Here is a 24,956-nt window from a genome sequence, read left to right as displayed (position 1 = left end):
GTTCGATTCCCAGTCAGGGGCAACTGATCTCCCCCACCCCCACCCATTCTCTCTAAAAATCAATGGAAAAAAAAAATCCTTGGGTGAGGAAGAACAACAAAAAAGGAATTCTACTGCTAAATCAACCAACCAACTAAGCTTAATAACTATGGAACTGGTGCAGTAAACCCAATATATTTTAAAGTGTCATTCTCATAGTCCTATTTTCTTTTCTCCATCTATTTTAATTTCTTCCCCAGTACTCTTTACTATAAATATATGTTGGTTATATAGCATGTTATGAAAGACAGATGAAGGAAAATGATAGACAGCAAAAGCAGATAAAGTTAAAAGAAGCTTAGGGGCACAAAAAGATGGGGTGGGCGGCGGAGAGACAATCATAGCAGTGATTCTCAAAGTGGAACGATGAGAGTTTAAAACAACGTACTCAAACATCGTAATAAACATTTCTATTTGGAAAACACAAAGATGCATTTGATTTTTAGAATATAAACTGCAAGAAGTAAAGCACAACATCTAGGCTACTAGAAATATGCAGAAGCTAGGGTGACTGGCAACCAAGGAGGTGTCCCCTGGAGAGTGCCTAACTGTACCTACAAGGCACAAGACTTATATGCTGATCCAAGGGGCGCATAGGATTAAAGCGCTGGAGTCCACAGGCACAGAGATACAGGTCTTCACTCAACCTTTAAGTCACTGACACTGCCAATGAACTTAGAGATAGCAAATACTTAATAGAAATAAATTCTCAGTGTTGGGACCGAGGAAACAGCAATAAATAGAGCAGAAGCATAGGACTAGAGGATATAGGTCAAAAGCTCAGAAATAGCTGAGTTGAGGTGGGTCCACCAAAAGCAAATGAAATCAGGAAACAAAGACAACAATGGAAAACCAAGGCTCTCTGAGGTAAGAAGCCATCAACTTCTCACTGTGACTTGACAAGAACTTGAAAATCCATAATATCTGCTAAAGAGAAAAGCATGTGATATTGCTACTCTTGATAAATGGAACCAATGAACAAAGAACATCACCCAACAGAAGCTTAACTTCTGTGAACATGGACCCAGAGTAACAATTCTCCAACAAAATAGTTCTGTAATTTCATCCAAGAAGGAAAACTAACAAAGCTGTCCCAAAACCTAAGAATATAAACAAAGAATTTATAGATGTTAAATTAAAGAGCCCTCTAATGCATGGGTTCTTAATCAGGGGCATGGGCCCTAGAGTAGGACTGTAAGAACTCTCAATTTGCATATAAAATGTTGTGCACTTTCCTAGGGAGAGTGTCCACAGATTTCATCCAATTCTCAAAGGAATCTATGACCTAAACAAGGTTAAGAACCACTGCACTAATATAAACGTGATTTCAAAATACTTACAAGTGATGTGTTGAAATGTCTATGTAAATACACACTTCCAGAGTGTACTAAGGATACCAGTTTCGCAAGATGTTTATTTGTGATAACCCCAAATCGTACTGTTCCTAGGTAATCTGAAACAGAAAATTTTCCTTTATTAAAGAAAAGGCCTGTGCCTTAAAGCAACCACAAAATCCAATGATCAAGTCTTGATGCACAAATTCCCCAGAGTAAAGTTCTTTTTGGTCACCTAGCCTAGACAGAAAGGACAAGGAGCTAAGAAACCTCTTCCTGACACAGACCTCATGCCTACTCCTGAGTAACATCTCTGACAGTCACCTGCACTGATTCTGTGCTGATCTGACCTCATTTCCTGTTACTCCTAAACCCTCACTCACCAGCCCCACCTTGGAGGTCTGGCATATGCAGTTCTCTCTGTCTGGACACTGTCATGGCTAGCCCCTTCTTATCATTCAGATTTCAGTTCCAACCCCACCTTCTTTAAGAAGCCTTCCCTGACCACCCCAATTCAGGGCAAGTAATCAGAGGATGAAGTCTATAAGGGAAAACTGGGGCTACTTCCCCATTCAGGAACTCTCTTTGCCATTACCCTATTTTTTTAATAGCACTTACTAACATCTACATAATCTTATTGACTTATTTAGATTTTTAAAAATTGGGACTAACTTCCTCGTAAGTTCTGTGAAATTAGAAACCTAGTTTACTGCTGTCACCCCAGCAACTACAGCAGTGTGTGGGCGTATTATAAGAGATCAATAAATGAAAGGATCTAAGACATACAAAGAACTCATATAAAGTATTAAGAATAAAAAAGCAGTTAAAAATGGGCAAATCAGAGAAAAGAAAATGTTACAAGTTAATAATTACATGAAAATATATTCAAACTCACTATTTCAAAGGAAAGCAAATTAAAACAAAATACCACTTTTTACCCTCAGATTGTCCAAAATTTGAGACAGGAAATCTCAAGTATTGATGATCAATAAAGAAATGAGTACTCTGACAGAATACTGATGGAAAAGGTAAAAAGGAAGGCATGACACATGCTGTACTGATCATAATGACACATGGACATAGACTGTAGCCCTGTAATTCTACTTCTAAGAGTCACAGGTAAGGAAAGTCACCAAGAAACACTCTGAAGATGTTAAAAACAATGGGGAAGGGCTATCTATAAAACATGAGTAAATTTTAAAGACATATGTGAGTGAAAAAGCAAGTGAGGAAAGATAAACAAAAAAACAAAACTCACAATTATAAAACAATATTATTTTTCCTACTGGCATACATATTCAGAAATGTATAAAGTATCTCAAAACATAATAAAAGTAGTTTTGTGTTGGGAGATGGAAAGCAAAAAAGACTTTATCCTTATGAGTGAAGCTTTCTTTTTTTTCCTCAAGGAGTATATGTAATGTAATACTCGTGTGATTAGAAACGGACTTAAATATTTCATGCTAAAGGAGGGTAGATAAGATGGTATAGGAAAAGATACACTCTTTCTTATCTACTTTCTGCTTTATTAGAAGACATGAAATAAAGTATTGGTTAAATTTTAAATGTTACCAAGTTACATCCACCTAACTAAAATATAATAGGAAGGTACTAAACACACAAAGTTTCTATCTTAACCACATGAGCCCCACCCTCCTGGTATTCTTTCTTTCTTTCAGGGGAGTGGTTATCGAGGATGAAGCAGAAGTGACTATGTCCCTAAAGCCATACTGGATAATCTTTAATATAAACCTGATGAGTTTAAAATGGCATAACCCCAAAGAAACACAGGAACTAGAAACTTGCAATTGGTTGCTTAAAGGATGGGGGGGGGGAAGGCAGAGGGGGCAGAGAAGGAAGAATGGAAACTAGAGAACAAGGATGATATGGCCCAACCCTCCTCCAAGTAGACCTTTTTTATCAGACTCGCTTCAAGCCCTTTACATGCTCAAAAACTAAACACATCATTAAACCGGCCCAGATGTTGGAAAACCTAATGTGAATACAAACACTAGAAATGAAACCTAACTGTATCACAGATGTACCACACCACAATGAAGGGGTGAAGGCTGGGGGATAAAAAACTGAGTAACTGGAAACAGTATCTTAACTGGATACTGTAAAACTAAAGACTGTGAGAGCCAGGATTCTCAGGATGGAGAAAAAGAAGTAATATATTAAGAAGGGACCCCTAAAATGAACCCTGTGGTGTCAGACTGGAACCAGAGGGAATCAGTATAAACTTATGGCTTTTAACACACACACACACACACACACACACACACACACACACACTATAGAACTATAGATATATCCATATGCATGGGTATAAATACATGTATGGCCCAGCCAGTGTGGCTCAGTGGTTGAGCATCAACCCACGCACCAAGGGGTCACCACCAGTTCGATTCCCAGTGAGGGCACATGCCCAAGTTGTGGGCCCAATCCCCAGTGGGGGGCATGCAGGAGGTGGCCAACTGATGTTCTGTCTCATCAATGTTTCCATCTCTCTCTCTTTCTCCCTTCCTCTCTCCCTAAAATCAATAAAGAAAAATTTTTTTTTCTGAATTAAAATACATGCATGTCCTAGCTTGATCTGCTGAGAGGACCTAGAAATAAAGACGCCTGATACTAAAGACAACAGCTAGCACCCAGACCTTGGTTTCTAAATGCCATGCTCCAATAAAGGAACCAGAGCTCCTTGAAAAAGAGGCTGATTCTAGAGCTAGGGCAGGGAATATACAAGATGAGTCTAAAGTATCTTGTGTTGTCAGAAATAAAGTGCTCATAAAAGGATGGGGACTAATCCAAGATGCTCCTAAAGGCCAAAGATGAGACTATTTGAACAATAAAATAAGCAATCACCACTGTTTTTCAAAAGTATCAAGGTCATAAAAGACAAGGAAAGACTGAGGAATTGTCACAGACTGGAGAAGACTAGGAGAAAAATTAAATGTTATGTGGGATTCCAGATCGGATCCCAGAACAGAAAACAGACATTGGCAAATTCAAATAAGGTCTACAGTTAAGAATACTGTACCAATGTTCATTTCTTGGTTTTTACAAATGGATATATAACATGTTAACATTGGGGGAAGCTAGGTGAAGGTAGGGAATTAGACAACTCTGTTCTATTTGGGCAACTTTTCTGCAAGTATAAAATTAGTTCAAAATTTAAATTTAAAAAATGGCATAATATAAAAGTTCAGATCCCAAAACTGTCAGAGGAAAAAGTAGGACTTAAGAGAGGATATGAATTGGTAGAACCAATAGACACCACTCTCCAGGAGGGGGTTGAATCTTGGTGGACAGTAGCTAAAAAGGGAAGGAAAGAAGGAAAAGCAGCCAGTAAGGAAATTTATTTGCTAGTCTGCTGAAAGTCACCAACATGATCTATTACATCAAAGGAATAAGAAGTGACAGCTTGATCCAAAAGTTGAAAGGGACCATTCAAAAACCCATTTAATTAATAAGAATGGAGAGCTTGCCTGCACAGAACAGATTTTATCATGCCCAAACATGTTATAATTTCAAAACTTTATTCTTTACACATAGAAACTTATAAAAGCTACACATCTATTTAATTCTCTACATAAAGTAGAAATCTTGCTGGAAAAAACAGCTTAAATTTGCCATTTCGTGTGTACAAGGAGTAACTGAATTAGCAGAGGAAGTTTATAGTGTAAGAATGATGTAAGAAAATAACACTCTCATCTCCATATCCAGAACATGATCTGTTATGCAGGGCTCCATGGCTTTCTATAATAGGGGGTTTTGTCATTTATAAAACTGAATAATTTTGTTCTAAAAGTAATGACACTTCAATATTTTAATTAAGAACTCTGAATTTGTTGATTAAAAATAAATTCAGCCCTGGCTGGTGTGGCTCAGAGGATGGAGTGTCAGCCCATGCACCAAAGGCTCTCAGTCAATTCCCAGTCAAGTCCACATACCATAGGTTTGATCCCTGGACCTGGTTGGGGTGCATGCTGGAGGCAACTGATCGATGTGTCTCTCTCACATCAATGTTTCTCTGTGTGTGTGAGCGTGTGTCTCTCTCTCTCTTCCTCCTTCCCTTCCACTCCTTCAAAAAATCAATGGAAATATCACATGATCTCACTTATTTGTGGAATATAATGAACATAACAGTCTGAAGAACAGGGTAGAACCAGAGACGTGGAAGTAGGGTACAGACTGACAACCCTCAGAAGAGGGGGTGGGGGAGGAGGGAGGAGATAAACCACAGAACTTATATGCATGTAAGCATAACTGATGAACATGGACAACAAAGCTAGGGACGGAGTTGGGGGCATGGGGAGGTGGGTGTCAATGGGGAAAAATGGAGAAACATCTGTAACAAAAATAAATAAAAAATAAATAAATAAAAATAAATAAAATAAAATATAGATTCCAATGTCCTAAAAAATATATAAAAAGGAAGACAGATTACAATACAGTATCATCAGCAGTTCAAATAAATAAATAAATAAATAAAAATAAAAATCAATCCTCAGTTGAGGAGTAACAAAAATAAATAAATAAGTAGATAGATAGATAGATAGATAGATAGATAGATAGATAGATAGATAAACTCAGCTTTGGCCAGGTAGCTCGGGTGGTTGGAGTGTCATCTTGTGCACCAAAAGAGGCTGTAGGTTTGATTCCTGGTCAGGGCACATACCTAGAATTTGGATCTAATCTTGGTCGGGATGCGCACAGGAGGCAAAGGATGTTTCTCTCTCACACTGATGAAGTTTCTCTTTCTTTCTTTCCCTTCCTCTCTAAAATCAATAAACATACCCTCAGGTGGGGATAAAAACAATTTTATAAAAATAAAATAAAGCCCTGGCCAGTTTGGCTCAGCAGCTAAGAGCGTCAACCCACAGACCAATGAGTCTCGGGTTCGATTCCAGTCAAGGGCACGTACCTTGGTTGCGATCTGTCCCTGGCACTTACTGGGGCTGTGCGGGAGGCAACCATTCAATGTGTCCCTCTTATGCTGATGTTTCTCTCTCCCCCACCCCCTTCCACTCTATCTGAACAAAAATGAAAAAATATTCTCAGGTAAGGATTAATAAATAAATAAATAAAATAAAATAAAATAAATTTAGCCTGGTTGGTGTAGCTCAGTGGTTGAGCATCCATCTATGCACCAAGAGGTCACTGGTTTGATTCCTGGTTAGGCCACGTGCCCGGGTTGTGGGCCCAGTTCCCAGTGGGGGGCATGCAGGAGGTAGCCAATCAATGTTCTCTCTTATCAATGTCTCTATCTCTCTCTATCCCTCTCCCTTCTGCTCTCTCTAAAATCAATTAAAAAAAAATTTTTTTAAATAAATTCAGGCCCTGGCTGGTGTTGCTCAGTGGTTAGAGAGTCGGCCCACATGCAGAAGGGTTGTGGGTTCAATTCCCAGGCAAGGGCATGTATCTGGGTTGTAGATTTGCCCTGGTTGGGGCACATTTGGGAGGCAACCGATTGATGTGTCTCTCTCACATGGATGTTTCTCTCTCTCTCTCTCCCTCTCTCTCTGTGTCTCCTCACAATCCTCCCTCCCTTCCACTCTCTCCTAAAAGCAATGGAAAAAATATTCTTGGGTGAGAATAAACCAAAAATTAAAAATAAATAAATACATTCAGAATAATGTTCTCCCATCCCCCACAAAAAAGGCCCAGCAGTGGCATAACCCTATTAAAGTTATCAAAAATAATAAAGTAAAAATCTCAATAAACTCAGCCACATAACTGGTCAGTTTCAAGTCTCTATTTAACATCCAGTGAAAGGTGTCAGACTACTGAAAGATTTAATGGGATCTTGAAAGAACATCTGGGTAAAAGTAGTAGTTACTGAGCAGTATCTGCAGCTGGTCATGCAGGCAACTAAGTAGGTCAAGGTGATGACAGCATGAAGACTGGCTTGCCTGTTGCTTGCTGCAAAAGTTATGAGCTCTTGCCCCACTACAAGGCAACCCACTTCCCACATAGCCACCATGTAGGCCTACTGCATCACATACCAGGGATACGGGTTGAGGAGAACCAACACTACCCATGTTGATTCACTGTTTGTGCGCTTTGAGTAACAAAATGGCCTTGTTTTGTTCCCTTAAATCTTCTCTACTTTGGCACTTATGCAGGCTTACCCCTTGCTCTCTTTTTATGAGGTTGGGATTCTTCTCTGCCACTAACAGAATGCTCCATCCCTCTTCCCACATTCCCCTAGGTAGAGCTTCCATTGACCTTCTTGTGCCTTCCATATTTCACTGTCACCATTTACCTTGAGCTGAAATTCCATCTGGTTTCCACTCAGATACACCTGGCTCACTCGTGATCTCTCAGGTTTACATCAAGTTTTTTTGTTTTTTGGCTTTTTGTATAACACGTTAATATCAGACTGCTTTATTTTACTTAAAACCACTTGCCTTAGATTCAATTTTTAATATAAAACTTCAGGTTAGTATTAGGGTAAAGCACACATTCTGAGGCAAGAACTACCTCGGTGAAACAGGATGTTAAAATTTTCAAACATATGCCCTGGCCAGTTTGACTTAGCTGTTAGAGCATCGGCCCACAGACCAGAGAAGCCAGGGTTCGGCTCCCGCTAAGGGCACGTACCTTGGTTACAGTTTGTCCTTGGCCTCGGTTAGGGTCGTGTGGGTGGCAGCCAGTTGATGTGTCTCTCTCACATCGATGTTTCTCTATCTCTCTCTCTTCCTCCCTCTCTCCTTCCTGCTCTATCTGAAGGTTAAGTGCAAAAAAATGTCCTTGGGTAAGGATAATAATTTTCAAACATTCCAGAAAGAATAAAAATAGTTTCTTCTGTTGGGAAAAAGAATAAAATTTTAACTGTGCTTTAAAATGAACAATGAAGGGTCCTGCCAGAAATAAAGCTACACAATTCATACTCACCAAGTAACAGACTACCAGCATACACTGAAATGCTATCACAAGAATGTACCTACAGGAGACTCAGTATCTTATGAAACAATTGCTTTTCTCTGGAGAGTTGGATAATGAGGCTTATGTCCACAGCTCCACTATCCTATATGGGAGCCACTAGCTAAATGTAGCTAGTGAGCACCTAAAATATGAACTGGGGAACTAAATTTTTAGCTTTATTTTAATTTTTTAAAAAAACCGTCATTCAATTGTCCCCGGCCCTGGTTGGTCATGTGGGTGGCAGCCACTCGATGTGTCTCTTTCATGTCGATGTTTCTCTCTCTCTCTCTCTCCCTCCCACTCTACCTGAGCAAAAAATGGAAAAAATGTCCTCGGGTGAGGATAAAAAAACAAACAAACAACCTTCACTCAAGGATATGTTTGATTTGATTTTATTTTTTTTTATCCTCACCCGAGGACATTTTTCCATTTTTTTTGTACAGATAGAGTGGGAGGGAGAGAGAGGAAGAGAGAGAGAGGGAAACATCGATGTGGAAGGGACACATCGAGTGGCTGCCACCCGCACGACCAACCAGGGCCGGGGACAAACTGCAACCGAGGTACATGCCCTTAGCGGGAACCGAACCCGGGTCTCTCCGGACCGCAGGCGGACGTTCTAACCGCTGAGCCAAACCGGCCAGGGCAGGATATGTTTGATTTTAGAAAGGGAAAGGGAGAAAGAAACATCGATCAGCTGCCTCCTGTACCTGCCCCAACCAGGGACAGGACTCCCAACCCAGGCAGGTGCCCTGACTGTGAATCAAACCTGCAACCTTTCTGGATACGGGATGACACTCCAACCAAGCCACACTGGCCAGAGCTGATTTTAATTAATTTAATTTTAAAGTGATACTCAACAGTCATTGGAAACTTTTAAGTATGTTTAAAACAACTTGGGTATGTAAATCACTTTTTCAACTGTAAATTTTATGAAATCTATATACAGATCAAGTATTTCCGATAAAAGTTCAGCATCTGAATTGAGATGTGTTGTTAAATATAAAAGTATAAAAGACTTGGTCAAAAAAAGAATATAAAGTAACTCGATAGTGTTCATACTAATACATGTTGAAATGATAATTTGGACACACTGGGTTAAATAAAATATATTATTAAATTAGTTTTACCTATTTCTTCTTAAATTTTAATACAGCCACCAGAAAAATTTACGTGATTCATGCTATATTTCTAATGGACTGTGCCGGGGTGGTAATAATGAAAAAGTAAGATTCATTTAATTTAGGAAGAAAATTAGGCTGAGATAATAAATCCAGTAGCCAATAAGTTTGAATAATGGGCAATTATTTGAGAAGAATAGATAAGACAATTATTTCTTGAATTTTGGGGAAGAAAACCCTTCTAATAGCAGAGAGTGATTATTTTTAAAAACATGCCCCCCACACTCCCTTCAAAAAGAAAAAGGTGGCTGCAGAATTGGTGACTCGAGGTATAAAGTGCTGAGCTTCTGAAATAAAGTCTCTCTCAGAGGCTTAGAGTAAGCAGCACCTACTGTACCACAAAGTAAGGTACTCAAGGACACACTGAAAGAATGAACAGAATGCCTGAGTGAACAACATGGAAATTTTTACATCGGGACTAGCCATCTGCTCTCCAGAAGACTTCTGTGTGAGCAAATCTCTCTGGGGTCATTGAAACAAAACAGAATATCAGGTCAAGAAAAAGCCTCATAAAGATAACTGCTAACAGTCCGGCCAGTGTGACTCAGTGGTTGAGCATCGACTCATGCACCAAGAGGTCACTGGTTTGAATCCCAGTCAGGGTACATGCCCAGGTTGTGGGCCAAATCCCCACTGGGGGCATGCAGGAGGTGGCCATTTGATGTTCTCTCTCATCGATGTTTCTCTCTCTCTCTCTCCCTCCCCCCACCTTCCTCTCTCCCTAAAATCAATAAAGAAACAATAAATAAATAAATAAAGATAACTGCTAACAAATAAATTATGATACATTTCAAAGCGAAATACCACTGGATTATGTCACATGGCTTTTAATTAGCATGGCTAGGAAGTCATATACTCCCTGGGAGAATTTTTCTCACTTCTTTACTCTGGGAAGTAGTGACATTCCAAAATGCAAACCTGTAATGTGGTACCTTCCATCCTGGAAAGAGTCCTCATTTTACTCTATACTCTGCCATTTTATTAACTTCTGCTTTCCCACTCTTCTTTCCAAGGTTTTGGACAAGGAAGAAAAAAGAAAATGATAGGATTATATAAAACAGGTAACAACAATCTTTCCAATGTTACTTAGCACTTACTCAATCACTGGATAATGACTCACACATTTCCAATGAAAAATACATTACCAAAATTAAAAATTAAAAAGCCCTGAAAGAAATGTAATAGATTACAGAAATGTTTGTTTTTAATGTATGAACTATAGCTATTACTTTCATTTTCCCCTAGAAATGTGACTTTGAGACATATACATTTTCAAAATTCTTAATATAAAGCACAAAGCAATTATCTAGAAAAAAAAAAATCTGGCATTTGGGCACCACAGATACAATATGCATTTTCTGGTGCTTGTCAAGATACTGCTAAACCCTAAGTAAAAACATGTAACTCCTTAGCCATGATTTTTTAATTTCTTGTGAGTTAGAGAGGAGGGGAAGAGAAATCCAGTTCCCAATGCATTCTTAGGGGAACATAAACTATATAGCTAAATATGCACTGGCACATATATTAACAGGACAGTAAACTAAACATACTCACACCAGCCATTCCCATTTAACCAAAGCACAATATTAAACATCAATTCAAACACTTCCCTTGTATGTAATTCAGTTAAATTCCTTTCTTTAACAGCCTCAGGGAAGGAAAGACTTCATAAAAGAAACTTATCTGCTTAGAAATCCCTCCTACACTCCCTTTTAGGCTGTTCTTTAGTGTCCAGCATGGAGCCACATGTTCTTTTTTTCTACCCAAACAACCCTTTACAAATATAAAAACAATTCTTAGCTCCCAGGCCTACAAAAACAAGCCAAGATACTTTTCAAGCTGCAGTGTCCTTTAGAGGTGACTAGGGCAAGGCTCCCTTATTTTACAGATGGGAACCTGAAGACCAGTGAGAAGGGGTGACTGAGTGGGCCCTGATCACTCAGGATACCTGCCACTAAAATGACTTGTCAGGAGAGTCAGTCCCTGCCTATGGGAATTTTTTGTTAGGAAGATACTTCTGAAGTCCAAGGGAAATAAGAAAACAATACTAATTGCTAAGTGGGAGACATAGCCAACTAGTGCAGAAGTTCCAAGAAGAGGACCGACCAGTGGTATGGTATCTCCATTTCATGTCAATGTGCCTGACATCATCCTAGGTAGGCAATATTTATCAAGCCCACAGGACTTCAGGTAGGCATTAAAAGTAAGAAAGATATTAGGAAAAGGCTATATATATATATATATATATATATATATATATATATATTCTGTATTGATTTTAGAGAGAGAGGAAGAGGGAAACATCGATGAGAGAGAACATTAATCAGCTGCCTCTTGCACACCTCCACTAGGGATCAACCCGAAACCCAGGCATGTGCTCCAACCAGGAATAGAACTGACAATCCCTCGGTGGACAGGTTGATGCTCAATCACTGAGCCACACTGGCCAGGCAAGAAAGGCACTATATTTAAAGCAGTATCATGAGCAAAGGCCAGAAGGTAGAAATCATCATATTGTGCCACCTGCCTCATCCCAGGAGAGTACAGTGGTAAATGGAGTAACTTGGTCTTGGGCTCCTTTCTCAGCTCCTCATTTATGGTAACTGACTATATTGGTTTTCTATTTCTGCTATAACAAATTATCACTAACTTAGTAGCTGAAAACACCATAAATGTATCTTACAGTTCTGAAGGTCAAAAGTCCAAAATGGGCCTCACTGAAATGAAATCAAGGTGTCAGATGGGCATGTTCCTTCAGGGGACTCCAAGGAAGAATCCTTCTTGCCTTTTCCAGCTTCTAGAGTCTACCTGCATTTCTTGTTTTGTGGTTCTCATCCGTCTTCAAAGCCAGTAATGGCCAGACAAGTCCTTCTCATATTGCATCACTTTGATGTTTTGCCTCTTGATTCCACTTTTAAGCATCCTTCTGATTATATTGGGCCCATTCAGATAATCCAGGTCAGGGTACATGCTTAGGTTGTGGGCCCGATCCCCAGTGGGGGGCATGCAGGAGGTGACCAATCGATGTTCTCTCTCATAGATGTTTCTATTTTCTCTCTCTCCCTTCCTCTCTCAAATCAATAAAGAAAATAATATTTAAAAAAAAAAAAAAAAGAATGTTACCTACAGGGTAAGTAAATCCTACCCTTCAGACCTCTTGATGCTGTATAAAATTTCACAATCTAACAGAAAAGTGCTCCAAAAAAGCTTTATTTATGAATAAGGATATGGAGGAAGGCACTTTTATATGTACTGACTTAATTCTACCAGCGAAACACAGCACCATCAGATGCCACCTGGTGGAGTAGAGAGACCCTACACTGGAATTACAAGATTTTCCCCTCTAATTCCTCTTAGAAAAAGTCATTGCAACAGTATTTCCCAAAGGTATTCCTTAGAAAACTGATGCCACAGGTTCCTTTGGCAACTAAGTTTAGAAATTCCTAAAGCTGGTAGAAGGCAGTGAAAATGATATCTTTAGTTAAATAGTTTGGTGTATTTTATCTTATTTTTTTCCCATCACCATTTATATCCCCATCTCCTCTTCCACCTCCACTCACCCCTCTCCCCTAGCCCCCTGCAATCACCACATTGTTGTCTATGTCCATGAGTTCTTTATTTTTGTCTTTTTTTTTTTTTGTTCAGTCCCTCCACCACCTCCCCAGCACACACCCATCCAAGATGTCTGCCTGCTCTCAATCTATGAGTCTGTCTCTATTTTGCTTTTTGGATCGGTTTTAGTGTATTTTCAAGGTGACACTGAAGTATCATTTGACTTTCAATTCAATTAATTAGGATTGTGGTGTCAGGGGACAATAAGAAGCCAGTGGAAAGAAAGAAGAATAGACCAGACAGGGCTCCATCCAATCCTGTTTTAAGTGATTCCTCCACATTGGTCTATGAACCTGAAAGGCCAGGCATGAGGAGAGTAGTGGTGGTGGGAGGGGATCCAAAATAACTTAACATCCCACTGCTAAAATCATTCTCATTTAAGCAATTTCAAGGTGCCCTTTATTAGTCATTATTCATTCAATCTCTTAGCTACAATGCTGATCAAGCAGTGTTACAGCTGCAAAAGTAAGAAGGCAAAATCTTGGCCTCAAGGCACTCAATAAACATTATCTGAATAAACCAGCTCCTATTCTGGTGGGAGAAAGATGCTGTCAGTTCTACAGTGAGGACACCATGAAGTACAAAGAAGCAGATAGACTGCTTCAGGAAAAGGGAGGAATAACTGTGTCCACTGTTTGGTCAAGTTACATAAAATCTGGTGTAGACGCTTTTACGAAAACAAAATTCACTTTAAGTGCCTTCAGCCAGGTGGCTTTCTAACTAAGCTAATATAGGCTTTAAGACTATTACTTTATTCATACCCGATGTATTTCCCATAGAATGTGACCTGGTAAAACAAGCATTAACCTTATCTCCAACCTCTAATTTTACAGACAATCTCAAACTCGGAAAAGTCAAACATTTTGTTACAGTTTACAGATCCTGTCAAGGGCAGGCAAAGAATAAGGACCAGGCACTGCCAGCTCCCAAGCCACTGCTTTCCCCTCTAAACAGCACTGCATCCCTTTTGTAGGCTGAAAACAAACAAAAAAATACCATGATTTCTTGCAAATTTTCTTTAAAAAAAAGTCACTGAACTACAGCAGAATATAACATTTTACCACAACACATTTTACAGCAAATAATGAAACAAAATTAAAAAAAAAAAAATCAAGTAACCTAAAAATATTGATCCCCTCTACCAATTTTTTAAAAAATTTATATTTGCTGAATGTATCACCAATGAACTCCTTTTTCCTCCATTGACCCCCTCTACCTCAATCCTGCCCCCCTCATGCCTTGCCCACTCAACTGTTTGTGTCCCCTGGTTATGCATATATGCATAGAAATGCTTTGGTTTATCTCTTCCTGCCCTCCCTCCCCACTTCCCTTTGAGGTTCATCAGTCTAACAAACAATTTGTACTTCTTAATTCCTTCATCTTTTTCACCCATCCTCCCAGCCCCCTCCCATTTGGCAAACAATAAGAAGTTCTTTGTATCATCTATAAGTCTGTTTCTGTTCTGGTTGCTCATTTCCTTTGTAGATTAAATTGTTGATAGATATGTATTTATTGCTATTTTATTGTTCATATTTTTGTTCTTCTCCTTCAAGAAGACCCTTCAACATTTCATATAATACTGGTTTGGTTGTGATGAACTCCTTCAGCTTTTTCTTGTTTGGGAAACTCTTGATATGTCCATGAATTCTAAATGATAGCTTTGCAGGATAGAGTAATCTTGGTTGGTCATTCTTTTCATCACTTTGAATATCTCTTGCCACTCCTTTCTGGCCTGCAAAGTTTCTTTTGAGAAATCAGCTGACAGTCTTATAGGAGCTCCTTTGTGGGTAACTAACTCCTTTTCTCTGGTTGTTTTTAAGATTCTCTCTCTTTGTCTTTAACCTTTGGCATTTTGATGATTATGTGTCTTTGGTGTGGACCTCTTTGGGTTCATCTTGTTTGAGATTCTCAGCAATGCCTGGACTTGTATGTCTGTTTCTTTACCAAGTTAGGGAAGTTTTCTGTCATTTTTTCAAATAGGTTTTCAATTTCTTGCCCTCTCTCTTCTCCTGGCACCCCCATGATGCTAATGTTGGTATGCTTGAAGTTGTCCCAGAGGCTCCCCTTACACTATCCTCATTTTTTTGGATTATTTTTCTTTTTGCTGTTCTGATTGGGTGTATTTTGCTTCCTTATATTCCAAATTGATGGTTTGCTTCTTGATTTCACCTACTCTACTATTGATTCCCTGTAAATTATTCTTTATTTCATTTAGTGCAGCCTTCACTTCTGACTGGTCCTTTTTTATGTTGCTGATGTTCTAAGTTTCTTGGAGTTCTCCTTAATCTCCTGGAAATTCTCACTAAGGTCCTTCAAGGTCTCACTAAATTCCTTGAGCATCCTCATAACCAGTGTTTTGAACTCTGTATGTGATTGCTTATTTCCATTTTGTTTAGTTCTTTTTCTGGAAGTTTGTTCTGTTCTTTCATTTGAGACATTATTTGTCTCCTCATTTTGGCTGCTTCCCTGCATTTGTTTCTATGTATTAGGTAGAGTTGCTATGTCTCCTAGGCTTTGTAGGGTGGCCTATTGTTGTAGGTGTCCTAGAGGGTCCAATGGCACAGCTTCCCTAATCACCCGAGCTGGGCCCTGAAGGTGTACCCCTCGTGTGGACTTTACACCCTTCTGATGTAATTGAGCCTTGATTGCTGTTGGCACATCAATGGGAGGGATTATTCAGGCTGATCAGCTGCAAAGACTGGCTGTGCCCACTGACCACTAGCCTCTGACTACCTCGGAGGATCAGCAGTGTAGGAGACCACCACACAGAGCAAGACTTACTTCAGCAGGGCTCTGGTACCCACTGAATCCACTCATGGAGTGTGTCACTTGTAGAGGTGGTTGGGTAGTGGTGCTTTGATGTGGTCTGAAGCTGTCCACTGGGTGTGCTGGCTCTGGGGCAAGGTCAGCCACTGCCTGTGTTCTACCCGGGGCCAGGCGTAAGCTACAAAGTGATCTCAGATGACTGCTTCTTGGGCTGGGCTTGGAGGAACCCAGGAAAAGTCAAGTTGTGAACCAAGGCTGGCTGCTTCTAGTGCCAGGCCTGGGGCCACTTAATGAAAGGTATGGGGCTCACTGAGACGAGATGCTGCTTAAGAGATTTTTAAAAAATGTGAAGCAGGATCCAAGACAGGCCAATCCTACGGTAAAGCCATTGGAAACAGCTTGGGTGGGCCGAAAGTCAGTTGGGGCAGGGTCTCAGGGAATTACCAGGCTGGGGCAAACAGTATGAACCAGGTTGCTGGAGTCCCAGATATAGCAGCAGTCTGTTGCCCCAGGGAAGGGCTCACCAAAGGAACAACGGCCTTAACAGCGGTCTGTCCAGGAGAAAGCTGCCCCTCCAGCTCTTGCCCCAATGCCAAACAACTCAGTTCTTCCCTATATGTCTCTGGTGCCTTTCAAGCTGCCTCCCCAACATTGGATCCCAGAAGGAGCAAGTCTGGGTAAGTCCGTGCGGGGGCCCTTTAAGAGGAACTGCCTGGGACTCCAGCAGCCTAAGCCTCCTTCAGCCTCAGTTCCTGCTGGTTTTTACAGCCAGAAGTGATAGGGACTCCTCTTCCTGGCACTGGAACCCTGTGCTGGGAACCTAGTGTGAAATGGGACCCCTCACTCCTCAGGGAGGACCTTCACAGCCGAGGTGTCCCTACTGATTTTTATCTCCCACATGTGGGTGTGGGACCAGCCTGCCCACACCTCCACCCCTCCTACCAGTCTTGATGTGGCTTCTTCTTTAATTTCGTAGTTGTAGGACTTCCATTCAGCTCAGTTTCAGGTGGTTCTAAATGATGGTTGTTCTGTAGTTTAGTTGTAATTTTGATATTGCTGTAGTTGTAATTTTGATGTGATGTACTTGGGAGGAGGCAAGTACCACGTTTACCTACGTGCCATCTTGACTGGAAGTTCCCTACCAAATTTTTTCTTTCTTTCTTTTTAAAGAATTTTTTCTTTATTGATTTTAGAGAGAGAGGAAGGGAAAGGGAGAGAGAGACAGAAACATCGATGAGAGAAAACACTGACTGGCCACCTCCTGCATGTCCCCCACTGGGGATTGGGCCCACAATCTGGGCATGTACCCTGACCGGGAATCAAACCAGCGACCTCTTGGTGCATGGGTCAACGCTCAACCATTGAGCCACACCAGACAGGCAGCTACCATATTTTCTTAAAGCAAAAAAGGGAAAGAAGGCTGTCTGCCAAGATCAAATGTGCAAAGGTTAAAAGAGGAATAGGCTTTGCAGTCTGGGAAGAGTGGAAAAGTCCAAGAGACTGGTTTCCCTCAGGATCTTGAAACATACACAGACTGCCAGCCCACAAAATCATTCAACACTTTGAGATGCTTAAACTTTAATGAAGGATGTGTGAGACCTATTATAAAAAATTAAAAGAAAGGGTTGAATAAATAATCATGCTGTGATCCTAAAAAAGGAAGCTGACTATTATGAACATGTCAATTACCTCTAAATCAATTTATACATTTAATACAATTTCAACCAAAATCCACCAAATGCATGAATAGATATAAAAGAATATTCTATAAAACATAAGAATTAGAGGAAGCAGAGTCCAGACTTTACTTAAAATCAAGAAATGTTATATTTACATATATAAAAAGAGGTATCTAGACCTAGAGAAAACACAGAAATAGACCCAATTATATGTAAAAAAAATATTTCACGATAAAACAGGCATCATCAAGATAAGTAAAAAAGGAAGCATTATTTTGTGAATGGTGCTAACTTATTAGCCAATAAGGAAAAGGGATGGAGGAGGTCAATTGTGCTCTGTATTTTAAGCCAAAGTAAAATTTTTTAAAAAGTGAACTAATTAGTTATCAGATTTTTAGGAGGAAAAAAAATTTTTTTTTTAAATCCTCACCCGAGGATATTTTTCCATTTATTTTCAGACAGAATGGGAGGGAGAGATAGACACATCAATTGGTTGCCTCCCGCACAAACCCAATCAGGCCCAGGGACCAAACTGCAACCAAGGTACATGCCCTTGACAGAATCGAGCCTGTGACTCTTTGATCCATGGGCCGACGCTCTAACTGCTGAGCCAATCCAGCCGGGGCTAGAACAAAAAATTTTTAATCATGAAAAAGAACCACAGCCTTAGCCAGTGTGGCTCAGTTGAATGAGTGTCATCCATGCACCAAAAGGTCAGAGATTCAATTCCAGTGAGAGCACATGTCCAGGTTGCGGGTTCAGTCCCCAGTCTGGATACTTATTAGAGGCAACATATTGATGTTGCTCTCTCACATCCATGTTTCTTTCCCCTTCCCAACTTCCTTTCTCTCTAAAATCAATTAAAAAAAATTTTTTTAAGAAAAAGAACCACAGATTTAATTACATGAAAATATAGAACTGCTGTATAAAAAAATAATAATAGTAAACCAGCTAGAAAAATAATAAACAGAAATATAACAAAGGGTTACAAGTCCATACCTCCTAACAAACAGGCCTATATAAACTAACAAATCAACACCAAGACAGATCGACAGGTCAAAGATATGGGTAACTGAGATGAAAAGAAATAGTTAAAACAATAAAAAGAGAAAGCAGTTAATATTGTGCTGAAGTGGTAAGTAAAATTTCCCTTATTTCCTTATTATAATGTGCAATAATATCAAACATTAGATAAATACTTTTATTTATTTATTTTTTATTTATTTATTTTTTTTATCCTCACCCAAGGATATTTTTTCCATTTTTTGTACAGATAGAATGGGAGGGAGAGAGAGGAAGGGAGAGAGAGTGAGAAACATCGACGTGAAGGGACACATCGAGTGCCTGCCACCCGCACGACCAACCAGGGCCGGGGACAAACTGCAACCGAAGTACGTGCCCTTAGCGGGAACCGAACCTGGGTCTCTCCGGACTGCAGGCCGACGCTCTAACCGCTGAGCCAAACTGGCCAGGGCTAGATAAATACTTTTAAAGGGATGGCAATGGCAAAGCACCATAGAACCAGATCTTGCAACATTTTTGAGGGTAGGAATGTACTGCCTTCTTAGCACACCCCTAGCACCTAGGCATGATGCTTCATATATGGTATATGCTCAAAATATCTGTAGACTAATGGCCAGCTAGCTTCAAGAAACAAATGTCACAATATGTCCTGGTTATTTCTAAGGCAATTTTTAAAAATCACTGAGGCAATTGGAAATGCTGTGCATTTGTAAATGCTTGTGACTTGTTGAACCGGAACACCTGCTCTCTACTACAACAGTTTAAACACTTCTTCAGTTAAGCTCCCTATAATTAAACATTAAGTGTGTCAAATGTTTCTCAGGCCTTGATTTGTGCACATAATCTAAACACAACACTGACCAGAATTTACAATTCAAACCGTACCATTAAAAAAGAAGTGAGGGCCACCATCAACAAATCATCAAAAAGAAGTGTTGGCGAGGGTGTGAAGAAAAGGGGGCTCTAGTACACTGCTGGTGGGAATGCAGACTGGTGCAGCCACTGTGGAAAACACTATGGTGTTACCTCAAAAAGTTAAAAATTGAACTGCCATTTGATCCAGCGATCCCACTTCTAGGAATATACCCTAAGAAACCTGAAACACCAGTCAGAAAGAATACATGTACCCCTATGTTCATAGCAGCACATACAATAGCTTTTTACAATAGCTAAGATCTGGAAACAACCCAAGTGTCCATCAGTAGATGAATGGATAAAAAAGCTGTGGTACATGGACACAATGGAATACTATGCAGCTGTAAGAAAGAAAGATCTCTTATCCTTTGAGATGGCATGGAAGGACTTGGAGAGTATTATGCTAAGCGAAACAAATCAAGCACAGAGACAAATATCACATGATCTCACTTATTTGTGGAATATAATAAACAAACTGCTGAACAAAATTAACCCAGAGACACAGAGGTGGGGTACAGACTGACAAGCCTCAGAGGAGGGGGGGTTTGTGGGAGAAGAGATAAACCACAGAACTTACATGCATGTATGCATGACCAATGAATACAGACAACAAAGCTGGGGATAGGGAGGGGGGAAAGGGGAAGAGGGTATCAATGGGGGGGGAAAGGAGAAACATCTGTAACAAAAACAAATTAATAAATAAAAAATTTTTAAAAATAAATAAAAAAGACATGGGGCAGGGGGGATGGGTGGGAGCAGGAAGAAGGGTATCAATGGGGAAATAAAGGAGGGATATCTATAATACTTTCAACAATAAAGATAAATTTAGAAATTTTTAATTAAAAATAAAAAGAAGTGTACATATGTTTCTCTTACCAAACATCTGCTATTGATAATAAGTAAAATACCATTTGACTTCATGGTAGGAGAAAGAAAAGAGGAAAATAGCCTAGATGCCCAAAGCATAATTTATTTTAGGTAGTCCTTCACAGTGAATATATTATGAGAAAATCATTCCAAATTTGTCTTTTTCTTCTAAAAATGGTTCATTAAACATAAGTGGGAGCTCATCTACAAAAATGAGATGAAAAAGTTCATACACAACAGGATTAAACTAGAATAGGGTCACAAGATAGGGAAGAAATGTAGTACGTAAAGTTAAACGAGACTAGATTTATTCTGAGAAGAAATTTCATATAATCATTTGTCAAAATTAATGATTTGACCAAAGAGCTTCAATTTGTACCTTCAAGTAGTTTTTACCCATTTATTGCCTTCTTTTGCTTAAAAACAAAAGAAATAAACAGGGAGGAGAGGCTGCTATCTTGCACTTGAAAAGGTTTTTCCAAAAAGAAGCCATATTTTGGCCCTGGCCGGTATGGCTCAGCAGTTAGAGCGTCGGCCCACGGACGGGAGCATCCCGGGTTTGGTTCCTGCTAAGAGCACATACCTCAGTTGCAGTTTATCCCGGCCCCAGTTGGGGTTGTGTTGGTGACAACCACTAAATGTTTCTCTCTCACATCGATGTTCCTCTCTCTTTCTCTTCCTCCCTCTCTGCTTCCTGCTCTACCTGAAGATACATGCAAAAATGTCCTCTGGTGAGGATAAAAAATTAAAAAATAAAGAAAGAAGCAATATTTTGGAAACCTCTGAATCAAAAAGTAATATAAGATGAATCATCAGCACATAATATAAGCTAACCAAATAACTAAACATCTTTCCACAGTCTTAAAATATCCTCTTCTACTAAGAACTTGAATGCTACCATCACTTTAGAGAATGTCTCTAGGTTTCCCTTTCATATATAATCTTCAGTTGAGATGTTCTTCGAAGGACTTTAGTTTCCTAAGATTTCTGAATTTCTGCTTCCTAAGTTTATTTACTTTGATAGTATTTTGTTTTCAAAATTCAAACTAAGACTTCTTAGTCATCTGAAGCTGTGCAGTTCAAAGTCTTTAAAGTAGACAAAAGACATACTATGTGACAGCTTGATTTCCTCTCCCAATGTCCCCTGATCAAAAACATGAATACAGTAGATTCTCTATGCATAAAACCTTAAGATAATGTATATATTAAAATGGCCAGTCATACAATTGTTTGCTATATAAATAGTATATTATAACAACACACACACACACACAAATAAAGCTATATAATACCCAATAATAGAAGGATGGTTACATATTTTTGGTTGATCTACTGGGGGAAAGATGGTATGGTTATTAATCTGATCACTCACTTGATAAATAGTGATTAAGCCTCTGTTATGTACCAGACACTGGAGAAAGAATGCTAAACTTAAGACACATGATCCTACCCACAAAATCTCAGTCTAGGGAAGAAGACAGACATTACACAAATGATCTAATAAATACATACATAAATAGCAACTATGTTAAGTGCTATGAAATAAATCAATGGGGCACCCAATTGACATTGGAGATTTGCAGAAGTGATATTTGAGAAGATCCTGAGGGATGAATAGGGGTTTGACAGGTGGGGAACTGGGGCCTAAGGGCTGGGGAGGGAGAGGGCACATTACAGGCAGAAGGACCAGCACTTGCAAAGGCCCAAGTGTGAAGAGAAAGGGGGCCAGAGTGAATACTAGTTAACTGTCTACTGGTCTAGTCCAGGAAAGGGGAAGGGGCTTGGACCAGAGTGCTAACAAAGGAGATGGAGAAAAGAGAAAAGACGAAAATGTATCCCACAGAGAAGGGACATGATGTTACAACCGATATAAAGAAAGAACACGGAACAACATGAAAAAACGGGCAGGATACAATGTTTAATTTAAAAAGTAGGACCTCATATAATATATGATTTAGCTAAAGTTAAAAAAAATACATTTGAGAATAGTGAAACTGGCAGTAGGCTTACAGTGTAATGTAACATACTTTTATACTTATAAAAATACTTCTTAAAGGAAATGTATTCCTAAATTATGGCACATCCAACCAACAATATAACCATTAAAAACTTGGACCAGAACTTAGAACACAAAAAAGAGATTATGATATAATGAAATTTAAAGTGCAAAACATATCATTGCAGACAGCATGATCAAGCTACATTTTAAAAGGCTAATGTTCATTTAAGAGAATACATATTAAAGAGCACAGTATTTTCTGTTTGTCAACAGAACATAAAACAATACAATTATTTAATACAAATACAGAGAAAAGGAATTAAGAAAATAAAAATAATCATAAAGATAACACATGCAAAAGAAGCTATCAATATATATACATTTTTGTTAAAGTTCTAGTGTCTTAATATGAATGATTTTTACCTTTTTTTAATGAATATAATGCTGAGGTGAAGAAGGTCAAATAACCAGGAGGCTGGGGCGAGCCACTGAACTCAAAGTACCCAAGTACTCCAGGCTGCAGGAACAAAAGCAGAATTAGGTGACTGAGGTATCACTAAACACTGTGTAATGAAGATATTTTAAAACAAGAAAGACATGCCATTATAATTTGACAACTGCCATTCGTTGCATTTCATTTTTTTAAAAGCCTAACCACATGAAAATAAAGTTGGGTTTTAGGGTGGACCCTTCCTTCCATTTAGACAACAGGGTTAAGGGATACAATTTCAGCAGCTTTTACAGTGGGAATTAATTCAGACCTGAAACTTCCTTCCTTCTGCCTAAATAGGTCTTTCCACTCTCTGTTGACATTTCTCCTACGTCCCTGGTTTAAAACCTCACCATCAAGTACAAGTATTCACTCAATTCTGTTTAGCAACTCCAGGCAAGTTGTCAATTTCCTTTCTTAGATTTCTCCCTCTATTGCTTCCTCTCACTCCAAACACACCTTCACACTTATTGGAAATCAGGTGACATCTGACTGACTTCACTTGTGTTTTAGGTCATCCTTCGAGGGACTCTTTCCTCCCCCGATATCCAGAACCCAGCATTCCACAATGACAACCCTGCTCTTTTGTCAGATCAGTCTGCAAAGGGTCCATTTCTTGCTCTATACCCCCACAAACTTATTTCCACCTGTTCATTCCATTTCTCTAAGCTTAGGACAGAATGCCCCACCATTCTGCCAAACCAATACATTATCCCTTGCAGATAGATTCTGCCTTCCTGTTCAGAATAATTTCTTCCATCTTTTAAGGCCCTGTGGCACCCATTCTCTCTGGTTTTGTTCTACAATGATTGCAACTGTCTGAAAAGCCAAACTGATATAGCTGAGGAAAGAGTACTAGGTATGGAGTCAGAAGACTTAAACTCAGGTCAGATAGCTGAATGATCTTGGGTGAACCCTTCAAAGAGAAGCTTCAGTTTTCTTATCTGGCAAATGGAACAATTCATCATGGGGTTACTGAGAAGAATGAGCTTGATGAACTATAAAGTACTAGACAAATGTTAAGGATCCTCTCTAGCCCTAAAGCATGTAATATCATGCTTTTTTTTTTTTTTTTAAATCCTCACCCAAGGACATTTTTGCATTTATCTTGAGAGAGAGAGAAACATTGATGTGAGAGAGACACATCGACTGGCTGCCACCCACACGACCCCAACTGGGGCTGGGGACAAACTGCAACCCAGGTATGTGCCCTTAGCAGGAACCAAACACAGTACTCTCTAGTCCGCAGACCAATGCTCTAACCACTGAGCCAAACAGGCCAGGCCATCATGCTGTTAATAAATAATGGTGGAGCTGATTTGATCACTGGGGCAAATTCAGATCCAAAAGGTAGAAATTTAATCTGTTGCTGAAATTTTAAATCACCAAGTTGTATAAAAAAGGAAATTTCTAATCTGTAGTGGAACATACTAGCTTTCAAATCCAAATCACTTGTTTGTTCTCCTAAGATTCAATTTTCAATAAATCACTTGGTTTTTATTCTGGTAGGAATTGGGATATTCAGAATGTTCAATCCTAATATTATCTACAAAAAAAATCCAGCAAATAAGCAATTTCTAAAACAACTTAGAACATCAGAAAGCAAAGTATTGAAAACAGTATTTTCTTTTGCTAAACTCCTTCAAAATCTTTTATTTTATGTTTTTAATCCTCACCCAAAGATATGTTTAGGGAGGAAGAGAGCGAAGGGAAGAAACATTGATGTGAGGGAGAAACATTGACTGGCTGCCTCCCGTATGTTCCCAAATAGGGGATCGAACCTGCAACCTAGGTATGTGCCCTGACGGGAAATCAAACCCAAAACCTTTTTGTGTACAGGAAGATACTCCAACCAACTGTGCCACCTAGCCAAGGTTCCTCCAAAATCTTTTTTTTTCTTTTTTATCCTCACCCGAGGACACTTTTGCATTTATCTTCACAAGAACGGGAAGGAGAGAGGGAAGAAGAGAGAGAGAGAGAGAAACATCGATGTGAGAGAGACACATCAAGTGGTTGCCACCCACACGTCCCCAATCAGTGCCGGGGACAAACTGCAACCGAGGTACATGCCCTTAGCGGGAACCAAACCCGAGACTTTCTGGTCTGCAGGCCGACACTCTAACC

General features: G+C 39.5%; 1 protein-coding gene across 3 annotated transcripts in view; it reads right to left on the bottom strand.

The window, feature by feature from the left end:
• TXNDC11 (thioredoxin domain containing 11) overlaps positions 1-24,956 on the bottom strand; it is a 70,409-nt gene that overhangs the window by 19,587 nt on the left and 25,866 nt on the right. For all 3 annotated transcript variants that reach the window (XM_036280432.1, XM_036280434.1, XM_036280433.1), the window contains 2 exons: positions 22,766-22,859; positions 1,380-1,492 (listed from right to left, as the gene is read on the bottom strand). In XM_036280432.1, the coding sequence (XP_036136325.1) occupies positions 1,380-1,492; positions 22,766-22,859 (207 nt within the window). The remainder of the gene's footprint in view (positions 1-1,379; positions 1,493-22,765; positions 22,860-24,956) is intronic.

The sequence above is a fragment of the Molossus molossus genome, unplaced genomic scaffold, assembly GCF_014108415.1.
Source record: "Molossus molossus isolate mMolMol1 unplaced genomic scaffold, mMolMol1.p scaffold_m16_p_3, whole genome shotgun sequence".
Classification (NCBI taxonomy): domain Eukaryota; kingdom Metazoa; phylum Chordata; class Mammalia; order Chiroptera; family Molossidae; genus Molossus; species Molossus molossus.
Note: the sequence above shows the minus strand (reverse complement) of the source record. Positions and strands in the feature narration are given on the sequence as shown.